Source organism: Kwoniella europaea, chromosome 3 (genome assembly GCF_036810445.1).
Source record: "Kwoniella europaea PYCC6329 chromosome 3, complete sequence".
Classification (NCBI taxonomy): Eukaryota; Fungi; Basidiomycota; class Tremellomycetes; order Tremellales; family Cryptococcaceae; genus Kwoniella; species Kwoniella europaea.
This window is the reverse complement of record NC_089489.1, coordinates 638,834-663,898: the sequence shown is the minus strand read 5'-3', so window position 1 is coordinate 663,898 and position 25,065 is coordinate 638,834. Positions and strand designations below refer to the sequence as shown.

Genomic DNA, 25,065 nt, shown 5'->3' with positions numbered 1-25,065 from the left:
GCTGTCAATTGGACATAATCGATCTTCAAAGCTTATCATCGATCTTGCCACCGCGTCTTCTCTCGACTTAACTCTCGTCTCTTGTGAAGCAAGCGTCGAATCAACAGCGTACAACAGCACATATATCGCTTCTTAGACAGGATACATTGATACTTTCGAGGCCATCTTCCTCGAAGATCAATATCTGTCTTTGTAAAACCGGTCCATTCCACTGGGTCTGGTCTGGTTTCACTGATAAATTGTTATGCCAAATTTACACGTTCATTATTATAATGGGAATATCAAAGCCTTCCGTCAAGAGTTGGATGGGAGCAACACCTCCAATACAGGAGGTAAAGGGGGGATCAATCCTGGGAGTGCATCTGGAGGCAAGAGCTGGTCAATATCTGGATTTAGTACGGGGTCGGTAAAAGCTGATATCAATGAGAGAGATCAATTTGGCCGAACGTAAGTCAACCTTTCAAATCAACTGGTCTTCCGTTGTGATCTGTTGGTCAGAGTTTAGCTGATGGGGTTATTCATTCAGAGTCCTACACCTCGTAGCTTCATCCTCCACTGCCAATGCCTATACATTCTTGAATATCCTGCTGAAGAATCCGAATATATCTGTGAATCTGCAAGATACCGAATCGGGCTATACGGCACTTCATCGAGCACTATTTGCTGGCAACCTACGAGCAGCGAGAGATTTGTTAGCGAGAAGTGATATAGATACGAGTGTAAAGGATGCAGAGGGGATGACGGCTTTTGATCTGTACAACGGGACTGTCGAAGGGGTAAGCTGCTCTATTTTTGTTCTCAGCTGTGCGGAAATGGCTCCAGCTTACTCATCCCAATCGTTAGACAAATCCACCACATGATGTCGATGGATCTGACTTGTACGTCTGGGGAGTCAATCGTGAGCTTTGTTCTGCCTTTTGCTAGAGCTATCAACAATCGCTGATACAGTCCAAATAGGAAATTACGGTCTCGGTACGGGAGATGCATCAGATAAAGCCTTTCCCGATCGAATCAACCTCCTAACCCAAGCTCAGGCAAGTGGTCGATCCGACCCATCTGAGAAGTTCGACCATGTCGGAGTCAAGAAAGTGTCCATGGCTAAATTACATACCGGAGTCATAACAAATGAATCAAGGGGGAATTTGAGTCTGTGTGGATTCGGTTCGAATGGTCGATTAGGTCGATCAACTCATTCTCAACTCTCCTTGTTACCTTTACCCGACTTGCCACATACCATAATCGACATTGCATTAGGGCAGGATCACACATTGGCGCTAGCTTCTGGTGGATACGTCTTGTCTTGGGGACATAATAGGTTTTCTCAATTGGGTTATACGATCGAAGCTCCCGAGAAACCCATACCGGGTGGGAGAGATGGTGATGACTTGGTTCAGATATCGCCGAAAAGGATTGTAGGACCATTGAAAAAGGAATTTGTAAGGGGTGTAGCGGCGGGAAGGATGAACAGTGCTTGTTGGACTGCCGACAGCGTATGGACTTGGGGGACGAACGCTGGTCATCTAGGTGAGCTTGATCCATCAGCTGACCTAGTCGGTCTCCTGTCCTTCCAGCTGACGAGAAAAACAATTAGGCTACGATAAAGCTTCAAACCCCGTACAAGTTGTACCTAGAAAAGTGACCTCTATCACCCAGCCAGTGCTTCATATCGCATTCACGGATTACGCTATGATCTGTCTGCTGGATACATACGAAGTTTTATGTTTTCATCGAGATACATCTTTCAAGATCAGTTTTTCTACTCCTCGAGTCTTGTCAGAAGCATTCCCTTTCAGACCGCCACAGGCCACCTTAAAGCCTATGATCAAGAAGGTTACCAGTTGCGGTACTTCTTTCGCTGCTCTCTCATCGATAGGTGACGTATTCACCTTCTCGCTGCCCAACCCTCTGGACGACCTACCGAAAGATGCTAGAGGTGGTCATGTAAGTGTGAAACCTCAGATGATTTGGGCTTTGAGGAAAAGCTTTACGGCTGTTCAAGTGAGTCACGTTGATAAACGATAAAAAGGATCGTGGCACGTTGTAGTTCTGATCTTTTGCAACAGGATGTCGCATTAGGTTCAGATGGTACAGTCATCATTTGTACTCAATCAGGGCACGTTTTCGTCAGACAACGCCTCAAGTCAGGCTCCGGTCAATTGAAGTTCCGTCGAATACCGTATCTACAGAGAGTCGTCAAAGTTGCGGTCAACGAATCAGGAGCGTTCGCCGCTATCCGGGTGGATGCTAAAGCTACCCCGATCTCACTGGCTGGAAGAACCCTCGAAGAAGACCTGTATCTGCTTCAACCGCATATCAGAAGATTCGAGAATCAAATGACCGCCGATGAATTTGAAGAAGCCCTCAAGAAGAAAGTCGAGGATGATGATGAGGACGAAAGCAGCAATTCCGTCACAAAAGACCTGTCGGTCGCATTCAGGTTCTGTACCATCCTGAGTAGGTGGAGAAACGATGGTGGGGACTCGCTCTTCGCATGGAGTGAACCACTGCTTGGAAGCGATATTCACCTCGTTGTTAAGGATGTTGCTATTCCAGCTCACAGTGTGATTCTGTCTCTGCGAGTACCCAAGTTCAAGGATCTTTTGGCTGGCTCTGGAAAAAACAAATCCGATCACATCTCTTTAGGCAAATATCGATCATCAAAAGCTATTCATATCAATGCTTGTCATCCGCTCGTAGCTTTGTTACTCCTCCAATACATCTATTCGGACGATATATCGGCGATTTGGGATGCGCGAGTTGCTCGAGCAGTACAAGATAAATTTGCTATCCTCAAACTTCCCCTGGGACAGATAAAATCCGATCTCAAAACCTTAGCGGATGATTTGGAACTCACACCTCTCTCGACCGTTCTCTCCTCAGCAGGTAAACAACCCATCTCTCATCTGACTCTCCCATCCGATCTATACGCTTTCTTCACTTCCACCCACTCACTACCGCCCTCCCCCACCACGCAGTGCGACGTAACGCTAGTCTTGGCCGACAAGGAGATCTCATGCAATTCGACGATATTGCGATCAAGATGTCCGTTCTTCGAAGCTATGTTTGCTGATTCTGATTGGACATCGAGGCGAGTCGACGAAGGTAGAGTCACAGTCAATATGGAACATCTTAAATGGCCTGCAATGAAATTGGTCTTTAGGTATATACATGAAGGAGCGGAGGACGATCTGTTTGATTATTTGCGTAAGTTGGGATTTGTATCAAATGGTATGAATGTCCAGCTAATGTTATTCGCAGACCAAGATACGCTTGACGATTTCCTAGATTTCGTATTTGAGGTTCTTGCTGCTGCCGTAAGTTTGATGACCTTCCCCGTCAATGGATGTTTGCTGACCCTGGGTTTCTAGACTGAGTTATTACTCGATCGGCTCGTTCTCATATGTTCGCGAGCAATTGTGAAACACTGTAATGCTCTCAACGCTGCCGCTCTTGCCACCGAAGCAACCTTCTATCAAGCCAACACCCTCAAACTCAGTATATTCGACTATATCATCTCATGTATGGAAACAATGTTAGAATCGGGTCTCCTCGACGAGATGGATATCGATGTTCTACAGGATCTGAGTGAAGTAATAGCTCAGAAGCAAGCTACTAGACTATCAGTCTCCAGAAGCCAGTTACTCGTCAAGCAAGCGACGGAGAAACATCGTGATTGGTTAGTATTACAGGATATACCCCAACCGAGAGTCAGACAACCTTTCAGATGGAGACCTAAATCCCCAGCTCTATCACCGGTCGATACGATGACTCTCTCCTCCGCCAACAAGGATAAGGAGAGAGTCAAGATGCCGCCTTCACCGATGATGTCTCCTGAGATGCAACCTTCTGCGGCAGATGGGATCTTCCAAATGGACGATGACTTGCCTACGCCGCCTTCCAGCGCTTCCGGAGCTGTAACACCGAGAGTTGCTAGACCTGTCACCCCGCTGAACCTGTCTGCTGCCGCTGCGCAGGACAGTAAGGGGGCTGTATGGAGATCGAAGACAGTCGAAACGGAAAAGTGAGTTACACTTTCCCCTAGTGCTTCTTGACAATGGCTGATTGTGCCTCTATAGGGTTGACTTACGAAGTATCATGGCTGGAGAAGCTGCCCGAAAGACCCCAAGTCGACCTGCTGCTACTCCCAGTAGTATTCTTGGTGGATCTTCACGGCCTCAACCTACACCTTTACCTACACCCACCAAAACCCCATCGACTTCACGTAGTCAACCATTATCATCCGGTGGTAGTCCATGGCGATCTATGGATACACCCAATACATCTTTCTCCTCCTTACAGACTCAACAATCGCCCGCCTCCTCATCATCTACCCTTCCTCGTCCTACTAGCTCTCAAGCTTCGCCTGCACCTCAGCGGAGTGGATCTTCCAAAGTGATCACACCGGTGAAATTGCCCCCGTCTGCACCTGGCACTATCCCTCAGCGGAAAGTCTCTGGGTCGGGAGCAGCGTGGACCACACCTACATTCACACCTACCCCACAGGTATCTGTTTCGCCTATCACCCAGGGCTTTTCGCTTCTGGCTATTCAGCAGCACGAGCGTGATATCGCTGAGATGAGGGCTAAGAAACCTGCCAAAAGCTTGAAGGAGATTCAGGAGGAAGAAAGAGTAGCGGAGAAAGATAAAGCCCAAGAAGAAGATTTCATGAGGTGGTGGAAAGAGGAGGAAGCTAGAGTCGCTAGAGAATCTGGATCAGGATCGGGACCAGTACCCAAGAGAGGCAAAGTTAGGACGGCTACTACTAAAGGTAGGCATGGAAAGAACGGTGAGAATAGTGAGATGACTGGGGCTGGCGAGGGATCGAAGGCTAGTGGTGGGAGCACCAGAGGTGGAAGAGGTGGGAAGGTAAAGGGAAATGCCAGTGTTTCGAGGAATGGTGAAGATGGAGAGAAACGAAAAGGGAATAAGGATAAGGATACGACTCCATCGAAATCGCAACCGAACCTGAACTCGAACAATACAAAACAGCCATCGCAAATGAAACCTAATGGCACTCCATCTAAATCAATCAATAACACACCATCCAAATCTAATGGTAATCCTAGCAAGAACAACAACAACAACGATAATAATAATCTCACAAATTCATCTACTACAATGAACTCACAATCAGAATTACAATTACAACCAACAGCATCGACGTTTGTACCTAAAGCGAATGCACCTACATTTGTACCTCGATTTGGAACAGGGAATGGTAAATAATGGGAAATCTTAGAGATAGAATATATAGAGAGAGAGCGAGATTGTTAACGAGAGGAAAGGGAAACGGAGTCGATGTTATAGTTGGATACATTACAAAACAAGATATGAACCAATCAATATTCTATATAGTTGTTGTACGTGTGCTTTCTGGAATAATGATCAGATGCAATCTCTCATTCTTCAACCAACCATCGAATCAAACATGATATGAGGTAATGCATATGTACAATAAAGAGTTTACCAACATGATGGAGAATGCAGGGTATGTGGAACGATCATAAAATGTAACCAACAGCCCATGCGATATTTCTGATCCTTGCCTTTTTCAAGCTATTATACAATCACCTTTCCCATTACCTTTCCCATTATCAATTCCCCCTTGTCCAGGTTTACTTTTATTACCAGTACCGAATTTCCTCTTTGAGGATTCACGTTCAGCTAAAAGTTCTGCATATTTGACCTGATCATCCAACCCCACCCAAACCACACCAGCGAAACATAAGTGAAGCTCCTTTATCGGCGCAAAGGTATTATCTCACCTCCTCGGTTTTGGAGAGTAAACCTTTATCATGACGCGCTTTTAACGCTTGGATAGTAGAGTTGAGTTCAGCTTGTGATCGTCTAAAGTTCAACCATACGATACAAGTCAGTAAAATGAAAGTAGTCGAGTGTGAGATGGTAAGGTGAAGCTGACAACTCACTTTTCAGTCTTGGTTTTTACGAATGGTACTTTCACATCCTGGCCTGCTCTCTTGATGGCTGCTGCTGCAGCTGCTGCTTTGGCATCTAATGGTTTATCGGCTGTGGAGGTTGATGAAGAGGTTACTTTGACCGCTGGTATCGGTGCGGGAGTAGGTTTGGAAGAGGAAGCGATAGGAGGAGTCATGGACTGAGGTAATAATCTGGATAAAGCTGCTTTACCTGCTGGACGTATTGGTTGAGAGGAAGAGGCAAGGTTGGTATTGGACGATGAAGGTGTGTTGGAGGGTGTACAGGTGTGAGAGGACGAATGACGATGTGTGGGACAGAAAAAGTGATTACATTGCTGTAATATAGACAATGGACTGTTAGCTATTGGAACTCCATGCGATAGCGTGGAAATGGAAGGGATCGATAATAGCGATCATGTATAATCTGCATTTAAGTGGTTCATGATGAAACTAAAATACTCACCTCGCACTGCATCTTAACCACTAACATCTTATTACAATTCTTCTTCCAACAAATCTCACCATTCTGTTTCTTCCTTTTCAGCTCCAACTTCTTACGCTCTTCTCCACCTTGAAAGCCTGTACATGTACCCGAGAGTATATGCCTCTCAACAGCCTCGTTCGGATCCATACTTGATGAACTGGTATATTTCACGATCTCATCGCACATCGGACACTTTGGTGCTATCCGATCGACCATCGATGGAGGTAAAGGGGAAGTACAGGAATGTTGGGATGGGAGGAAATGAGGTTGACAGAATGATAGATGACACGCTGGACACTGCGAACATTACAAGAAAAATCGCAGGTGAGTAAGTAAGTCACTAAAGGCAGATGATGGATGGATGGACATACTTGGAAGGGCAGAAAGTCGTGCAGGTGACACGCAGGATGATTACATTCTTTACCCAGGAACATCATCTCGGCTCGATGGGTTGGCGAAGGTGTGGTGGTGGTGGTCATGTTGATAATCAGTTTGTTTGGTTTGGGTGGCTAGGAATGAGAGAAAGAACAGGAGCCGATGGACAGATAGACCTTTCAAGCTGATATAAAGAATGGTATGAGGATGATGACCAAGCGTATGTAAAATTGTAAAGTGTATGTATATTCTAGTATGATCTATCTGTTATAGATGATTGATAATTCAACATTCCACAACATTGATTCTCCTCTGTGCTCGCCAAGCCCACTCCCACTTTACTCCTGACGACGATTACGCATCAACATTTGCCACCCAACCAACCCTCAAACCTCTAATCTTATTCTGGTGACTCATTTAACATCCATCGGAACCAAACAAACAACTTTCCACGTGCGAGTAAGCGGGTCGCGTATGCTTTGATCGTTTTCATTTGAATATTACTGTTACCGTAAGCATCAAGCTTCACACTGAAAAAAAGTTGAATAGGAGATAGATATCCCATCGTGCCATCTTTCCCAATACGACATTATCAGATCAATCATCTCTTTAAAATCGAACATATGTATCAACAATCTCAGTAGCATTCACCATACAAGATGAAATCACTCTTCAGGCCATTCCCATTGCCGTTAACGAATAGACAATGGTTTTATCTCCTTGTGTTACAAGGTGTAGGAGCAGGGGTGAGTGATCTTTCGTCCTAGGTATATGCATATATAGGATGCTGATGAATGATGTTGATTGGTATTGTATTGTAGATCATAGACGGAGGAGCAAACTTTGCAGTAGCTTATGCTAGTGAGTGGCACTACTGTTTGCAACATAGGCATCATAAGCTAACATGAGCTTGTACACAGTGTATCATAACCAGAAAGTCATCAAGGTCAGTCAGTACAAGGTCTTACCAATCCTTTCGTACAATCATCTCTCTCCTTCGCATAGTGAGATACTGATGACTCAGATGTAGATGTGGGTATTATCCAAAAATACCTTGGCTGGTGATCTGGGAGTTACACCAATAATACAATGTCTAGCATCCATGTTGATCACGTCGACGTTGGTCCATACGGATCTGCACCATCATGCAGTCGCGCCCTTACCGTTTGTCTGGCCTCATGTCGAACACTTACCAGATCCGAGGGAAATCATCGGTCGATGGGGTAAAGGGAAACGTAAGGGTGAAGAAATAGAGGAAAAGGGACCCACAGATGAAGATGAAGAAGAACCCAGCATAAAAGGTTTATCATACTATATCAAGATGTTAATTCGATTCATATTCGAAGGAACGGAGAACAACTCTCTCTTACCCATTGCCAACTCCAAACCATTCCCGATTAGGATATTCCTAACAGCAGCTCAAGGAGCAGCTATTGGAATCATCTTTGGTCTACCTGTCTTTTTGCTTTTCATCATTGTCTTAGGACCATTATACAAGCACGATAATATAGTGGAAGTAGGATGGAAATGGTCACCTATGGTTATAAAATGCGTATATGGTGCTGTGGTAGGATGGATCACTAATCCGGTAATTGCAAGTTTGGCATTAGGAAGTCAGGCAGAACATCATTTGATTGTTATCTCCGAAGATTCCCCAGCAGAAGGAGATGTAGAACCTGGTCAATCGAGTGTACCTAGAATTGATGGTGTAGGTGTGGATACGATCCACGAGGAAGAAGAAGAAGAGTACTTGAGTCCTCCGCCTCCTCTTACTGGCGATGCACTTAGAGTACCTCTACCCAAATCGCCTACAGCTGCTCCCGGTGGTGGTACATTGCGATTACCCAACTCACCGCGAACGTCCAATCGACCTAGGGCATTATCAAACATATCTGCAACGTCGTCTTTATCTACTCGTATGAGGATTAGACCCCCTCTAACGGCAAACTGCTCAAACATACCTATCGCATCGAATAGTTCAATAAGGAGAGGAAGTGTTACGTCTATACCTAGAACACCTAGATCACCTGGTACAGGTGAATTCGGATCACTGAACGTACCACCTCCAGGTACACCCACTCTGGGGATGGGTTCACAAAAGATCAAGAATCGTACGAGGGGAGCTACGATATCGACTTATGTCTCTCAGAGTGATTCGGTGAACACCAACTATTCGTACGCTCTTGGAGGTACTGGTGGAAGAGCGAAGAGGACCAACAGACCTAGAGCGGTCAGTTCGTTGAGTGGGAAGGGTACACAACCGCCGAGGGTGCAGGTTGATGGGATGGAGGAGATGGGTCGTACTTCGCCGAGTGAGGGGATGAGGTTAGATGTACCAAGTACGATTACGGCTACAATGGGAACCAGTCAAGTGGAAAGAAACAATGTGAACGGTAATGGTGGATTTACAACTACACCCGTATGGGATGTCTTTGGTCAAGTCAAAGTACAAGATCAAATAACTACGCCTAAAAAGAATGTTCAAGGTGAAGTGGAAGTGAGAGACAAAAAAATGAAACAAGAGGAAGATGCTGAAAAGAAAGATGAGAAATAATTATATGCTATCTTGAAGAATGGGTTCAAACTGGATGAGTGAGAGGCAATACCAGTCATCTCTCATAGACCAGAATAATACAGTACTGGATTAGTTTAGAGTATATATCACATATAATGTAATTAGACGCTATCCTTTTCATTCATCCATAGAATAGACAATGAGATTGTTGTACTTGTACCAAACCGAGCTTAAGACAAGACCAATATGCATCAACTTCATATTACATTAAAAACGCACAGACATATTTCCTCTTTCATCTGCTCTTTTTCTGTTTTTTCTCCACTATATTGCCATCACTCTTTCGCTCTAAGCTACATCTCATCAAAGACGTGAAAGTGAGGTTCACTTTCTGTTCTTTTGGTAGTAGTGGATAAGACCGGTAGTCTGACATATCAAGATGAAGATCAGCGATTTGATTCCTCTCAATTGAGCATGTATCACTTACAGAACTGTCGTGTCCCTTGACATCACTCTCGTTACCAAGTTGTTTGAGAATATTCTTAGCGAGGACCTAAAAAAATTATCATAACAATCAGTAAAAATACCATTTTTTATTCATATTCGCATCGACAATAACTTACTTTACCAAGCTCCACACCCATCTGATCATAAGAGTTGATACCCCAGATAGCACCTTGGACGTGAATCTTGTGTTCATACAATGCTACCAAAGCACCAAGCGTACCAGGAGTGAGCTTTTGGAACAAGATCGAGTTGGTTGGTTTGTTTCCCTCAAAGATCTTGGATTTGACCAAAGCTGCATTCTTGGATGCTTCGGCACCGAGTTCTTCTCGAACCTCTTGTTCGGTCTTACCGAAAGCGAGGGCTCTGAACGCATGGGACACACACAGTCAGTCGCAGACTAGAGAAGAAAGGCAGGAGGAGGAGAATCGAACAGGTACTTACTCAGGTTGGGCAAAGAAGTTGGATAACAAGATTTCATGGTGTTTACCACCTGAGATAGGGTTCAATGTCTCAACGGGAGCAAGGAAATCGCTAGAGATCATTCATGTCAGCTGGCGACAAGCCGTTTATTTTGGCAGTTGACTCACGCTGGGATTAGCTTGGTACCTTGGTGGATGAGTTGGTAGAAAGCGTGTTGACCGTTGGTACCACTTTGACCCCAGATGATAGGCTATTAGAAGGAATAAGAAGAATAAGCATGTGATTGGTGTCAATGCGGTTGAGCATCACTCACTCCAGTCTCGTAATCTACTCTGGAACCATCCTTAGTGACGCTCTTTCCGTTGGATTCCATATCACCTTGTTGGAAGTAGTCGGCGAACTTCTTGAGGTATTGGTCGTATGGGAGGAGAGCTTGAGTTTGGGCACCTACATCGATATCAGAGTGGTCAGCTCATCAGTATCAGAATACTAAGGACTGGCCAAGAGACAGAGAGAGCTAGGATACGTACCGTAGAAATCGTTGTACCAGATACCGACCAAAGCCAAGATGACAGGCAAGTTCTCCTCAAGAGGAGCAGTCTTGAAGTGCTTATCTAATTCGTGAGCACCGTTCAACAATTCTTGGAAGTTATCGTAACCGATTGAAAGGGCGATGGAAAGACCGATAGCTGACCAGAGGGAGTATCGACCACCGACCCAGTCCCAGAAGGCGAACATGTTGGATTCGGAGATACCGAATGCGGTAACGGCTTTGGCGTTGGTGGAGAGGGCGACGAAGTGCTTGGCAACGTGGGCTTGCTATTGGGCAGAGTCTGATCAGCAAGGTCTTTATGGTAGGAAGGGGAAAGAACTTGAAAGGGCTGTGAAAATGAGATGAGATGAGATGAGATGAGGCCGACCGACAGCGCGGCAACAGGTTGAGTCGTTAAAACCAAGATCAACTCACATCTTTAGCCTTTTCCAAGAACCAGGCTTTAGCACTTTCAGCGTTTGTGATAGTTTCTTGGGTGGTGAAAGTCTTGGAGGCAACGATGAAGAGGGTAGTTTCGGTGTTACATAATTTCAATACTTCTGCCAAGTCGGTACCGTCAATGTTGGATACAAAGTAGGATTTGAGATCTCTCTTGGAGTAATGTTTCAAAGCTTCGCAAACCATGACTGGACCCAAGTCTGAACCACCGATACCGATGTTCACAACGGTATCAATTGGTTTACCGGTATAACCTTTCCATGAACCTGATCTAACTGATTCACTGAATTCTTTAATATGTTGTAATACACCGTGAACCTCATCTACACCAGCTTCGTTGATCTTGAATCCGCCCTGGTCCGCTGGGGGGTTTCTAAGTGCTACATGTAACACCGCTCGATCTTCTGAGGTGTTAATGTGTTTACCAGCGAACATATCATCTCTGAATGACTCGACTGAAGCTTCCCTTGCGAGATCGAACAAAGTGGATAAAACCTCTTCATCGATCAAGTTCTTGGAGTAATCCAATAAGATTGATACATCTGGTGAAGAAGCCTTGAATTCCTTTGAGTAAGTTGAGAATCGCTTGGAATCAGAGTTGAACAGCTCTTTGAGAACGAGCTTGGATTGCTTGGATGAATGAAGTTCTTGAAGCTTCTTCCAAGCTTTGTATTCTATGTAGACGACAACAAAAGTTTGTCAGTTCTTTACCGTGGTCGTAGAGGAGATACTCCATGCTTGCTTAAACTTGTACTTGTACTTACGGGTAGCAGGTTTTCCGGTTGACATTTTTGGGATGGTCTGATGTGGGATAGGAATAGGGAGTTATTCTACGCAAGATGAGGTGTGATAGGGGATAGAAGAAGGAGACGGAAGATGTTGAAAGAAGAAAGGGAAGTATGGGGATGGGATGGGATGGGAACTCGACAACTCAACTTATTGCGTAACCCCGGTATGTCATCATCTTGGATACCTAATCAGTCATTAGCTCACATCTCTAATCGGACTTTGATCATTCCTAATGACACATTACAGATCCACTTCCGCGACTCCCGCCGGACCGTGCATCCGTCAAACCTCACCTCGGAAAGCGGAACTAATCGAGTATTGATATTCACTTGGGCAAAGCGGCATCTACCGCTTCTACACGTCCACCTTGGGTGATCCAGTTACGTAAGATATTGTATCATGCCACCACTTGGAAAATCAACGTTAAACAGTCGAGGATAGGTGTTGTTCATTCATGTTGATGGCTGCTCTCATTTCTTCGCGTCCTGTGGTTGACTTACGAACAGCTTCTTCCCTAAGCCAAATCAATCACAGCTCCCACCAAAGGCAACAGGAAACAATGGCACCTGCACCTTCAGGCTTCTCTTTCTCGACTCCAACAGGAGGCTCCTCCTTCTCCTTTGCTCAACAAGGAGGTGAATCTTCCTCGGGACCCTCGACATTCTCATTCGGATCTTCCTCTAACCCTTTCCCTCAGAAGTCCGCTACGTCCACATCGATACTCACCAATCCGCCTCAGGAAGCAGACGGTATGGATCAAGATGGTGACGAGGATGAAGAATTGGAAGTGGAAGTTTTACATTTGCAGCCTTCCGCATATCCCAAGGGGGAGAAGAAGAAATGGAAATCTAGTGGAAGGACAATCAATGCTGTAACTTCACCTGTAGGTGGGGAGTTAGCTTCGTGGATCGCCAAAAAGGTAAGGTATAATCTCAGGGCTCACTCGGGATGGTAGCTGACTTATACACCTCGGTTTTAGCCTTCAGCAAATCCTAACGAACCTTCCACCCTAGCTGAGCCAAGTCTATCACTCTCTGATCGAACGATATTTTTCACTTCTTTATCTTCCCTTCCCGATCCACTCGTACAACTGTATACGGAATCGCATCTCCTTTTCACGTCTTTACAGCAGATAGTAGCTGAATCGCATTCTCGTCGACTCCCCTCAATAGGCTTAGAGAAAATAGCTGAAGCTTGGGATAGAAGAGGAAACTTGATCTCACCCGAGGGTCTACTAGGCCCTCCAGACGCTGAGACCATCATGCATATGAGGAGACTGGCGGATTTGTATTTGGATCAATTAGGAGAATTGAAAGCGAACCAAGATATCGATGTGAGTGGACATACTTCATACAGCTGAGACGTTTTGTTGATCCCAGTTGATCGAACAGATCGAATTGAGAGCAAGATTTACGGCGTCGTACAATATACTCAATCTCGCTGAAGTATTGTATCTACCGGTGGACGGTAAAGGCGAAGGATTGGTGGGAGAAGAGATCTTAGATTGGGTTAATGATGTAGATCCAGGTAGGTCGTGTTTACAGCTCGAAGTCGAGGTAATCGCAGAATGACACCTTAGCTGACCTCGTCCAATTGTGATGAATATAGCGCCTGACAATTCCCAAGGTAACGAAATTATGTCGACCCAGAATCCTTGGGATCATCCTCTATTCTTCCCATACATCTCAAGATGCATATTGAGGGGATTCCAATTACCTGCGGCATCCTTCTTAAAATCACTTTCTAAACATCCCAATTCATCCATATCGAAATTATCTTCCATGTTATCTCAACATCTATCGATATTCCCTCGATCGACCGAAGAGCGCTGGAGAGTAGATTTAGATTTCCTCCAAGCTCATAAGTCATGGTTGGCCAAATTTAAAGCGGAACTAATCAGTTTCACACAAAGTAAACAGAAAGGACAGTGGTTCGGTGAAGATGAATACAAATCGATAGAAAATGATTTCAGAGTGATAATTGATTTAATGGAAGGTAAACCTCAGAGAATACTTGATGAAGCCTCAGATTGGAGAGAAGCTCTAGGAGCTTGGGGAATATTGGTCGATGTTGATATGAGAAGAGATCATTTACCGTAAGCTGCCTTCTGCCCGGGATAATCGAAGCATCGCAGCTGACTAGTCAGCGTAGGGAGATAATGTCGATGATCTTAGATAAAATCCCAGTGGATACCACTGTACCGGAAGATGCTATTCAGTCTGCCCTATGCTCGGCAGACATCATCAAAGTGAGCTTGCTCTTCGCTTCGTTGTCTGACAAAGCTGACGATTGGATATGAATAGGCTTTGATGGGATGTTATGATATCGATGTATGGCTGTCGGCGCATCTAGGAGACTTGTTGGACAAACTCGAATTGATACCAGACGATGAAGAAAGGTTCGAAATCCCCTTGAGAGATTATTTCTTATTGGAATATACCGAGATACTACAGAATAACCCGAAATATTCTGCATTCTGGAGAGTGATATGTGATTATCTGAATTATGCTGGACAGGAAGGAAGAAATAGGTTGAAATCGCACATTTTGCGAATATCAATCTCTCTAGATGGTGTATCTAAATCTGAAGCTAGGAAGGATAAAGCTGATGGGATGGACGTTGAAGAACCAGAAGATGGACGAGGTGAACAGACGAAAGAGATGGCAGAGGCTGTCAGATTGTTGGATGAAGTTCGAGCGGCATGTGGTGAATTCAAGTTGGAAGAAGAATTCAAGATGATATCCCAGATCTTAGCTTCGAAGTTGATCAGAAAAGGTGAATATGGGATGGCGGCTAGTATGTCAATGATGGCAGGTGATGGTTGGGCATTATCGAGAATTGCAGAGAAAATTCTCGACTCATATATAATGGATGGTAAGTTGCATTGTACATAAACCTTTTGTTCCCTCCTTTCCGTGGAGATGCTGACCTTTCCATGTGGCTATTGTAGGGGACGAAGAATTCCTCAGACTGGTTGATACGCTCCCACCTACCCTTCTCAGCGAAGCACCAACAGCATTAGCGGAACTGCGAAACCAATTGGATCCTGCATCAGGCTTACCGGACTTACCGGCTACCTCAGCCTTAAGCATCTTCGCATCTAGATTGACATTCTTATCTGAATTTAGAGATTATTTACTGTTCCTCAATCAAGGTGCAAGAGATAGAGCAGCATCGAAATTGGTGGGACTGCTGACTTCTGGTATTGCCCCTGTGGGGATTTGGGCTGTATTACTAGTAGAGAGTATCAATCTGCTCGAAGGTGAGTTGGCGTTCTGTCACTTTCTACATTCGAAGTGCTATGGGTGAATGAGGATGAGGACTCTTGGTTAATGTGCTTTTTGCAGATTCGGATATCCTTTTCTCTTCAAATGAGACATTCGAATTACTTAGAGTATTGGAAGAGGTCAAAGTGAATTCGTCATTTGCCAAACAGGATTATCTGGAGCAATTGATAAAGTATCTCCAAAGGTTATCTGATGACGATGTAAACACGAAGAAGAAGATCTGGTATGAAGATGGATATAAGAAATTGGATCAGGTCAGATTAGCGTTGGCTAGGAATTTAGCTAGATCTTTAGTTGGCGGATTTGACAGTCCGTTCTAAACCATATACAATTTATATAGTGATTTGTGTACTGCCAAAACAATCTTATATGCATATAGGACAAAGAGAAGTACTGTCCTGGAATATATGCATGGCAATTTGATCGAATGAGATGTGTTCTGGATATGCCGTTATTCACATAAAAGGCAGAGATCATCGACGATCTAAAGTTACGCCACTGTGAGAGTGAAGAGTGAGACAACCGACACCTTAGCTTGTGCTTTGTGTTCCTTCCTCATCTCATCTCATCTCTACTTTACATACATCCTACTTCGACATCGATATCGATATCGACGACACCACCATCCCAACACTATATCCATCGATTATCCTCTATCTGATTCCTACCTTACGCGATTTCATACACTTAGAACGCTGGACGTTTATTCTTTCAGGTTACATAGACTCTCAAAATACTCCTTTGACGATTTCACACAAAACACTTTGCTTTCGTTCTGTACCATTACTTGTCCCATTCGCAGAGCTCAACAATAGACTAGAGAATACATACACGAACATTGGATCTGAACCATCATCACATCGACACGACCCACGAACGATAATAATGTTTACAAACTGACAGTAAAACCGACCTTTCTGACTTGACATACACGACAATCTTTCTTTATTATCCATCTCTCAAACTGCACGACAATGTCACTACCACTACCACTCCCCCACATGCAGTCTTCTCCCTCACTCTCATCAGCCTCTTCATCCACTATGGCCCCTACACCTACACCCTCTCAATCGCTCTCTCAACCACCTGGTCCTCACAATTTACGCGTAACTACCAATCTCCCACCGAGTTCGAATTCCAGATTACGTTCCAATTCTGCTCTTTCACCTCGACCTACGCCCAACTCCCTTAGCCCAATCAACACGAACCTCTCCAGAGGAGGAGGAGGGGGAGGAGGAGGGGAAATGATGGGTTTACATGGACCGTCAAAATCGTTAGGATCAAATTTGGCCAATTACAATTCTAATGGTTACCATTATGAGAGTAGATTACCTTCTCCGTTATCTGCTTCGCCTTCACCGGGTGGGAGTGGTGGAGAGAAGAAGAATGACGTTGCTGCTGTAGTACGTGGATTAAGAGGGGGAGCACCTAGTTCGCCTTCAGGTGCTCCTTTGGGTACTCCTCCTACTAATAGGAGTCAGAGTAATCCTGGTAGTGGTAGAACTAGAGGTACTTCACCGACGCCTCCTCCTGCTGGTCCACCAACTGAAGAATATATTATCAATAGAATCAAAGAGATAGCTGAAGGATCGAAAGATGAAGGTGATACCCTGGATATATCAAGACAGAACATGAGTAAGATAAGTGATGAGGTTGTGGATGTCTTTGAGAGAGGGGTAGGTAAAGGAAAAAGAGGTGTTTGGCGGTGAGTGATTCATGCATTTTAGGATTAAGATCAGGATCTAGGGATCTGTTTCATGACGTGACAGAATGAAGAGGTTTAGAAGGACCTGCTGAGAGAGGAAGGGATCGACAACATGTAATGATACCTAAAATTATTGTGTTGTACCGCTTTTGATGATTGTTAAGCTGACGGTAGCTCCCCGTCCAGACTCGCACTTTCATATAACAATCTAACGAATGACTCAATATCATACCGGTTTGCCCACTTGTCAAGATTGAGATATCTCAATCTTAAAGGAAATTATCTAACCGAGTTTCCAAGACCTGTGAGTTTCGTCATATCATGTACCTATTCTCTACAATAATAACTCAATTTCCGAGAAGTGACCGACAACTTACGATACACTCATATGTAGATCACCGAATTAGCTGCTCTCGAAATTCTCGATCTATCCAAGAATAAAATCACTTCTTTCCCCGATGAACCTCGACGATTGACTAGATTAAAAGTACTTTCGCTAACGAACAACAAGATTTATACTTTACCTGGCTATATGGTACAGTTCACGAGCTTGAAGGTGTTCAAAGTGGATCATAATCCTATTGAATGGCCGGTAAGTTGCATCGCAGCTTGAGGTAATAAAGATTGTCAGCTTATCCATGATGCTGTCATAGCCCAAGGAAGTGCTTGGTCCCCTCGCAGAACCGGTAGACCAGTCTTCGCGATCGAAAACCAGTGAAGGAGCATCGACAAGCTCTAGAGATAGAAAGGAACAGGACTTAAGACCTTGGATAGAGAATATGAAGAGCTGGATGAGGCAAAGAGCAGTGGACTCGGAAAGACTATTGCAACAGGCCGAAGAATCTAATAGGATATCCGAGTGAGCTGATGTGATAACGATGTATGGAAATTATCGCACAACTGACCTACCATCAATATCACCACAGAGACGAACCTCTTAGCGCAGCATCCATGGCGACGTCAGCATCAGCTCGATCTTTCCGCTCACAACTGGAATCCCCGATGATAGCTATGTCATCTCAAGAAACTGTCAAACGTGCAGTCTTCCCACAAAACCTTGACGATCGACCTAGAACACCTACTCGTCCATTTGCTTTAGGTCGAAATCGATCAGCAACCCTATCAGATGACGCTCTCGCACGAAGCTATTCCCCAGGACCAAGCCAATATTCACCTTACCGACCTCGACACAGTCGAGATCCATCTGCATCGTCATTTACATCTCCGCCTTCAGCTTCGACTGAGTCTTCAGCCCATTCACGAATGCCATCTGCGAGTAATCTACCGCAACCACCCACCATCCCAGCTACTCAAGGTCATTCAAGAGGAGCGAGCTACACCGCCACTCAGCGGTTGAGCGGAAACCTGACGGTGAAAAAGTCTCTGCCTGATTTACGGCAAAGTCACGCTCAGATCATTCAGGATAGGAAGAATGATGGGCAGCCAATCGAGGAGGCCCGTCCTCTGGGTTTAGGGATTGCTGCACCTGGGGTACCCAAGTTCCAATTACCTGGTCGAGGTTGGGGAGGTGAGATGATGCGATCTCCTACAGCTGGACCTACCATGTCAGGTCAGGAACGAAGCAGAGTGATGAACAGAAAAGGATCGATTGAAATGATGAGGCGAATATCAGGAGATATGAGTGGAGAAATGGCCGAAAAGAGGAACAGCCAAGATGGACCTCAGATTGACGAATCTCGAAACTCATATTTCCGACGATTGAGTACATTACCAGTATCAACTATCTCAAAATCCATACCACCTGTTTTACTCAAATTCATCGATGCTGTTCGTGGTATATTGTACGCGCTATCACAACTTCATTCGGCATTGCGACAATACCTCGTGTTCGCTGTGAACGAACGTATAGCAAGTGTGTTTTCAAGAGTGATGGAACCTGCCGGAAACTACATGAACAACTTGATCAATGCTTTGGATAGATTTGATTCGATGTCAAGAAGAAACTCGCCACCTGTGCATGTGATACGGAATGTGATTGATGCGGCCAAAGAAAGTGTAGCTGTGTTTGCGAAAGTGGTGGCTGTTTTGAAAATGCAGATCCCAGCTTTGAAGAGTAACGATATTAGATATACTAGAACGCTGTTGACGATGATATATGGATCTATGGCTGAGGTAGCATGTTCTTGGCAGAGCATGGCACCGCTTTTGGCTGAGATCAGACCTTTGCTGGTGATTGACGTAAGTGGATTAGCAATGAGATCAATGGGAGGTGTCAAGATGGTACCTACCGGATCCCTCAGCGGCCGTACGCCAATCTCACCAATTATCGAAAGACGAGAATCTCAATCACCTGCTTCGGTGTCAAAATCTACTGTTGGCGGATCACCTTTAGTCCCTCAAGTCGAAGATTCACCTGCACCCGCGGTTGTCCACGCTATGAGTCTGAGAACGATGGGAAAATCAAGAAGACAAGCTGGATCGTTCTCGTCTCTGGATGTTGAAAGAGGGATGTTGATGGGCTCACCTGGTGGACCGAGATCGATTGAGGTGAACACCCCCGATCAATTGTCCACTCCTGGTTCTTATCTCAGACATCGTCCTTCGGAATCTGCGACAATCGTATTGGACCAGCAAGCGGAAGAATCAGATGAAGAAGAGGAAGAGGAGTCAAGTCAAGCTCCTATCCCCCCTCCCCTATTCCCTATCAGTACGACCTCACCTAACGGTACGCCATTCACCATTCCCGGTACTCCGCCTGAGATAGTACCTTCTCATCAGCCCATCGCTATGGTGCCGGCATCTTCCCCGCAAGGTCGACATCATCCATCTTCATCCTCTGGTTCAAGTCATGCAATGGCAATGTCATTCACCAGCAACAACCCACCTGCACCATCCAGGAAATTATCCGTTGATGTCCGACCTCCTACACCAGCTTCGGCGAGTGTGTTTGATGAAGATCTGCTGGACGTCGTTGAAACAGCCACCGACATCGCTTTTACATGTTGGCTCAAGCTTGCTGAAGATATCGGTGCATCCTCACCCCCATTTAGCCAACATCAGAAATCAGGTTCGCAATCATCGCTTTTGAGTAATGCCGAATCCACACGTATGGGTATGGGTCCCTTCTCAGCTAGGAGACCATCAACGATATCTGTTAAAGATCATACAGAACTATTGCATCTCTTATCGATAGCTGAACAGATTACTGCGGGTTTACGAGAATCGCTCATGGGCCTTAGAGCGAATCCATCGACATATACTACTACGACCTTACCTGATGATGCTCAAGCGTTCATCAAGACCGTAGTTAAAGTCAGCGAATTGGTGAAAATCATATCGGCAACTCATAATTTCCCTATGAACGTTAGAGCAGCATGTAGTAGATTAACTCAATCGACAAGGGAATGTGCGATTTTGATCCAAGTGTCAAGTCTTAGACCATCGAATGCTACACCAGCTTCTATCCCACCTTTATCTGCTACAGCTAACAGTGGTCGACCAATCTCACCGATGTATCGACATCAAACTTCCAGATCGGGTAGTAATGCCAATATCACTTTGAATTCGCAAGAGGATCTATCTATCTCCAATGGTCAAAACCAATATCAACCTCATTCAGCAGGATATATGACTCATACGTGGGATAATCCTAATCCCAACCCTGGAGGGGGAGGACAAGGTACGAAAGATGGTTTGAGAGGGTTACAATTGCCTTCCAGACAGATGGCTATGGCTTTAGGTAGAAGTAGATCAGCGAATGCTGTTCCTCCCATGGCGGGGGCCCAAGGTCAGAACCAAAACCAAATGGGCGGTAACAGTGGGAATAGATATATGAATGGGAATGGGGATCAACCGAATAGCGCTCAAGCTACTAAGATCTCATTTTAGGTTGTGTCTTCCTGGCATGGTTTTGCCTTGGTATGATGTACTATACATCACCTCTGTGTCAGAAACAGCCCATGATTATTATAATTTAGGATATATAGTTGGGACTTGGGGTTGGTTCTGTATATAATGACATTTTTATATGATAGGTACGATCACAGCATGATAATGCGAATATAATGAATGATGATGGAGATACAGTACAATCGATATAGAAAATCTCACACGATCACTTACCGAACTTACTGCACATGCCAATTACATTGTTTGACCAAGGTCTCGTGCGTTGATATCTCACTGTACAGTGTGTTTGTTTTACATCCGACGTGAATCCACCGGGGATCACTGCATAATTGAAATAACAAAGAAAGAAGGGTTAAGTAAGTAAATACAGATGAAGATGATGAAGATGATCACTGATCATAGATCGTAAAATGTATCGTAAACGTAAAATGTAAACGTATCAAACGTATTTATACTTTACTGGAAAAAAAAGGAATACAAAGTACAGTACAGTACAATGAATGTGTATACCATGAGATCAAATCACTTAGACATGAATTGTTCGCCTCAACCTACTTCTCCTACCATGTCTATTACATTTCTTCGCTGTTGCTGTTGATGTAGCTTCAGCCGAAGAAGTCTGCACTAAAGCTTGAGTAGGAGTAGGAGTAGGAGTAGGAGTTGTGGATAAAGTTTCAACAGGATCAGCAGCAAGTTCTTGCCATGGTGGATTCTCTTTCTCTGTTTCCTCTTCATCTTCGTCTTCACCTTGATAGGAATTACCATCCTCACCTTGTCCCTGCCAAGGAGTAGAAGTAGAAGTAGAAGTAGAAGTCGAAGTGGGTCTTCTTCCTCTTCCTCTCGATGGGGTCGATGTAGGGTCGGCATATTCGTCGTCGTCGCCGGACCAAGCTTGAGTTGTTGTTGGTGAGCCGTATGAAGCTGATGAAGGTGAATTACCGTATCCACCTGAACCGGCGGTAGAAGAAGAAGGGGAAGAACCGTATTCACCTGAATCAGCAGTGGAAGAAGGAGATGATGCATTTCCGCCAGCGGAAGTTGTACCATCCCCAGATCCAGATCCAGATCCAGTACCAGTGGAATTTGTCGAACCTGACCCACTACTAGCGCCGAACGCAGAAGTTTGAGCACCATTGGTCCATCCCCAAGCAGAATTATAAGAAGGTTTCGTCTCCCAATCGGGCGTGTAGTCAAGGTTGGTAGGTGTATTGGCCCAATACATAGGTTGAGTGGGACCACTAATAGCTCCTTTCCTAGGAGGAACAGGGGAAGGATATGATCCAGAGGTTGAACCACCTTGTACATCACATCTGAATCCAGTCATGTACATCTCATTGGCACTATTTTTACCTTGCCAGAACCATGCGCATGTACATCCACCTTGAGGACATGCCGGGAGATTACTCGGGATTGAAAAAGAAGTTTGTCTCTGTCTAACGCAATTCTCTTGAATTGACATTACAGTAAAATCTTCAGGGTTGGTTTGACTTGCTGTAGGTTTAAATGCGATTGCCAGAGCACAACCCATCAGGTTGGATTCGGAATTACCACTCCATCCTGATCCGGAACCGGTCGAACCTCCTGCGTGATATGAACCGGAGTCGCCTGGACAGGCGTCCGAAGTGGGATTACCGCCACCGAAGGAAGTGTACTCTTTCGAACAGGCGATTTCAACAGAGAGATCGGATCCTGGAATGAGGGTCGTGATGGCTGAAGGTTGATCGTTGGCATTTCCATGGAACCACTATACAATATTAGAGAATACAATCAAGTCAGCGACCAGATTGGATTGGGTTAAAAATGAATTGACGGATTTAAGATAGGAGAATAAGCTGGTGAGATTGAATTTTGAAAGACTGAAACACGGACTCACCCATTGATCGAAAGATTTCCCAGACAACGGAGTGACAGGTTCGTAAGACTGATCGAAACCGTACATGGATTCCAACCATATGGACATGTGGGCCTTGGCGAGGGGTAACAACGCGATCAACGCGGGTGTGATAACGAAGGAAGACATGGTGGATAGATTAGATTAGATCGAAGAAGAAGTTAGAGGGTTGAGCTGGTTGTTAGGTTGGTCGACAAGGAGACTGAATGAAAAGAGCGACAAGTTACTGGTTGCAGTAGATAAGTATTGTAAAGTGGGTTAGATGAAGTATACAAGAGAGACCTGCTCTTGCTCTTTTTTCTTAGATGTGCTAGTGGGAGAAAACGAAAGGTGGTAAACTGAAAGAATGAATGATAGAGATCCAAAGGGTTGGAGTGATGAAGCGAATGGAACAAAGGAATGCATATAAATATAGAGGGGTCAATCCAATCCCATTGTGAGTCACAAGAACAAAAAAATCTTTTGTATAGCAAGTAGCGCATGGTAGTCCGCCTGTATTGTGTGCTGTACGCTGTATGATGTATGCTGTACGGTTGTGTGATGATGTGTAAAGTAAAGTCTTGGCATTCATCAGATATCAATCGCGTCTAAAGGATCTCCCCTTATTTTTTTTCATTGTATACCCTCCTTTTGATTTCACACGCACTCCTTCCTTGGCGCCCCTCAGTGTGCTGGTATGCATAACCCCCACAATCACCGTCATCTTCGCTCGAGCAGGTGAGAACGCGTTGATGTCACCTTTGTCCACTTCCATTTACAGATCTCTTGCCTCGAATGATAAAATAACCTTATCCAACGTTGAAACGTGAAACGTAAACTGTAAAACGCGTCTTCCCTTCAAACCACAACTTTTTGTTTTTCATCGACTAGTCTAGAACGATACATGTCGATACCGTTCAGTTGGAATGAGAGTACCCCTTTGTTAGATCAGGACTCTTTTGTCCTTTCATATAATACGCGAAAGGATCTCTAAGGAATACTGAGAGATGATCGACGTTTCAACCCCTTCTGTGTACGTAACTCATCTCAAGGCAGATGGAGGCGGAGAAACCACTCTACTCATAAAATGTTGTGAATTCGTTGCATTCAGATCACGATGGATGATGATGAAAGGAGTGATAAAGCTCTCAAGATGAGAGGAAGGGATGTCCTGTTAGATGACGACATGTTGGTCATACATCTTGATGCATACTCAACGGAGAACGGATGTGGACACACATAGGTTCATCGTCCACCAAACCATCGCCATATACCGACCAACGATCGCACTCTCAAGAAGGGATACAAGAAAACCTTCCTAAGTCTGGATTTGTCATGCGCCAATGCAAATATGATTCTATAGATACATTCAGGTTTTTTACTGTGATGGTTGATGACGTTTACTGCTTTATACCTGATTCTATTGGCTGTTTATACCCGCATCTTTCGCTTCCTGTTCTAACTGTTCGGGTCTGAAGATATCAGAAGCAATCAGCATGGGACGATCGTAACAGAAAAGTTGGACCACTTCTATTTACCTGACGTTGAAAGATGAAGGATTAATGTATATGAAGTGAAAACGCAACTTACGATTTCCAAACATCCTTCGTGGCATGCATCAACTCATAAAGTTGACCCACTTGTTCCTTACTCAATTTCTCAAAACTATCCGTATCTAATTTCTTACCTCTCCATACCTCCCTTCCTTGTCCGCTTGACTGCTGTAGTTCATCGAGATATAATTTCCACTGAGATAAGAAAGCGATTATATGTAGAGGATTATCTGTCGATCGAGTTAGACGAAATTCCGATTTGATATATGAGTCACCCATGAATCTCATTTCGGGAGGTAAAGTACGGTGAGCACGAAGAAGACGACGATAAAGTCTGGTAAATAACATTGTGATGAGTCAGCTCCAGTTCCAGCTCCATCGATCCTTCTGACCATGATGTAGTAGAGTCATCTGGTGAAGTTGTTATCTCCTATCTTCACATTTGTCCTCCATTATTTTCCAGATACATGTAAAATTCTCTAATTCGTAGCCTGGTGGCAACACTCACGGTATAGGGGGTATGAGCTGTATAGAAGCCTGTTGGACGGATAGTGGTAGTGGTGGAGAGGCACTTGCTAGTCTGATGAGTGACTGACGCATGTTGGCTGACTGACTGTGCTGATAGTACGATAAGGATCTATGGAAATGTGACTTATATAGATAATGTGTCGATCATGGAGATTATTTTTCCACAAAGCAGAGAGATCCTCAAGATCTGCTGTCTTGAGGAAAGTGATGACGTCGTGAGATTGATCACTCGTGT

General features: G+C 44.6%; 8 protein-coding genes across 8 annotated transcripts; 4 read left to right on the top strand and 4 right to left on the bottom strand.

Annotated features, from left to right (window-relative positions):
• Positions 1-244: 244 nt before the first annotated feature.
• Positions 245-5,226, top strand: V865_008118 (uncharacterized protein; the record flags this gene model as incomplete). Its single annotated transcript, XM_066231856.1, has 9 exons — positions 245-447; positions 527-776; positions 844-898; positions 958-1,524; positions 1,592-1,998; positions 2,064-3,204; positions 3,259-3,314; positions 3,369-4,021; positions 4,077-5,226. The coding sequence occupies 9 exons, from the start codon at positions 245-247 to the stop codon at positions 5,224-5,226; spliced, it is 4,482 nt and encodes a 1,493-aa protein (XP_066087953.1).
• A 325-nt stretch (positions 5,227-5,551) lies between these two features.
• V865_008117 (uncharacterized protein) lies at positions 5,552-6,899 on the bottom strand (the record flags this gene model as incomplete). Its single annotated transcript, XM_066231855.1, has 5 exons — positions 5,552-5,686; positions 5,766-5,847; positions 5,928-6,271; positions 6,400-6,717; positions 6,792-6,899. The coding sequence occupies 5 exons, from the start codon at positions 6,897-6,899 to the stop codon at positions 5,552-5,554; spliced, it is 987 nt and encodes a 328-aa protein (XP_066087952.1).
• A 555-nt stretch (positions 6,900-7,454) lies between these two features.
• Positions 7,455-9,349, top strand: V865_008116 (uncharacterized protein; the record flags this gene model as incomplete). The annotated part of the gene is made up of 4 exons (XM_066231854.1): positions 7,455-7,541; positions 7,617-7,656; positions 7,716-7,741; positions 7,826-9,349. 4 exons carry the CDS (start codon positions 7,455-7,457, stop codon positions 9,347-9,349), a joined length of 1,677 nt encoding a protein of 558 aa, XP_066087951.1.
• A 345-nt stretch (positions 9,350-9,694) lies between these two features.
• On the bottom strand, positions 9,695-12,017 carry V865_008115 (glucose-6-phosphate isomerase; the record flags this gene model as incomplete). The annotated part of the gene is made up of 9 exons (XM_066231853.1): positions 9,695-9,736; positions 9,798-9,863; positions 9,934-10,180; positions 10,259-10,348; positions 10,405-10,487; positions 10,551-10,684; positions 10,768-11,056; positions 11,205-11,902; positions 11,993-12,017. 9 exons carry the CDS (start codon positions 12,015-12,017, stop codon positions 9,695-9,697), a joined length of 1,674 nt encoding a protein of 557 aa, XP_066087950.1.
• A 559-nt stretch (positions 12,018-12,576) lies between these two features.
• On the top strand, positions 12,577-15,624 carry V865_008114 (uncharacterized protein; the record flags this gene model as incomplete). The annotated part of the gene is made up of 8 exons (XM_066231852.1): positions 12,577-12,936; positions 12,997-13,350; positions 13,409-13,544; positions 13,626-14,112; positions 14,169-14,265; positions 14,321-14,891; positions 14,968-15,279; positions 15,365-15,624. The coding sequence occupies 8 exons, from the start codon at positions 12,577-12,579 to the stop codon at positions 15,622-15,624; spliced, it is 2,577 nt and encodes an 858-aa protein (XP_066087949.1).
• A 723-nt stretch (positions 15,625-16,347) lies between these two features.
• On the top strand, positions 16,348-20,858 carry V865_008113 (uncharacterized protein; the record flags this gene model as incomplete). The annotated part of the gene is made up of 5 exons (XM_066231851.1): positions 16,348-17,009; positions 17,196-17,313; positions 17,404-17,601; positions 17,663-17,868; positions 17,936-20,858. The coding sequence occupies 5 exons, from the start codon at positions 16,348-16,350 to the stop codon at positions 20,856-20,858; spliced, it is 4,107 nt and encodes a 1,368-aa protein (XP_066087948.1).
• A 547-nt stretch (positions 20,859-21,405) lies between these two features.
• Positions 21,406-22,899, bottom strand: V865_008112 (uncharacterized protein; the record flags this gene model as incomplete). The annotated part of the gene is made up of 2 exons (XM_066231850.1): positions 21,406-22,623; positions 22,753-22,899. The coding sequence occupies 2 exons, from the start codon at positions 22,897-22,899 to the stop codon at positions 21,406-21,408; spliced, it is 1,365 nt and encodes a 454-aa protein (XP_066087947.1).
• A 1,270-nt stretch (positions 22,900-24,169) lies between these two features.
• On the bottom strand, positions 24,170-24,902 carry V865_008111 (acetate non-utilizing protein 9, mitochondrial; the record flags this gene model as incomplete). The annotated part of the gene is made up of 3 exons (XM_066231849.1): positions 24,170-24,221; positions 24,340-24,636; positions 24,811-24,902. 3 exons carry the CDS (start codon positions 24,900-24,902, stop codon positions 24,170-24,172), a joined length of 441 nt encoding a protein of 146 aa, XP_066087946.1.
• Positions 24,903-25,065: the final 163 nt, after the last annotated feature.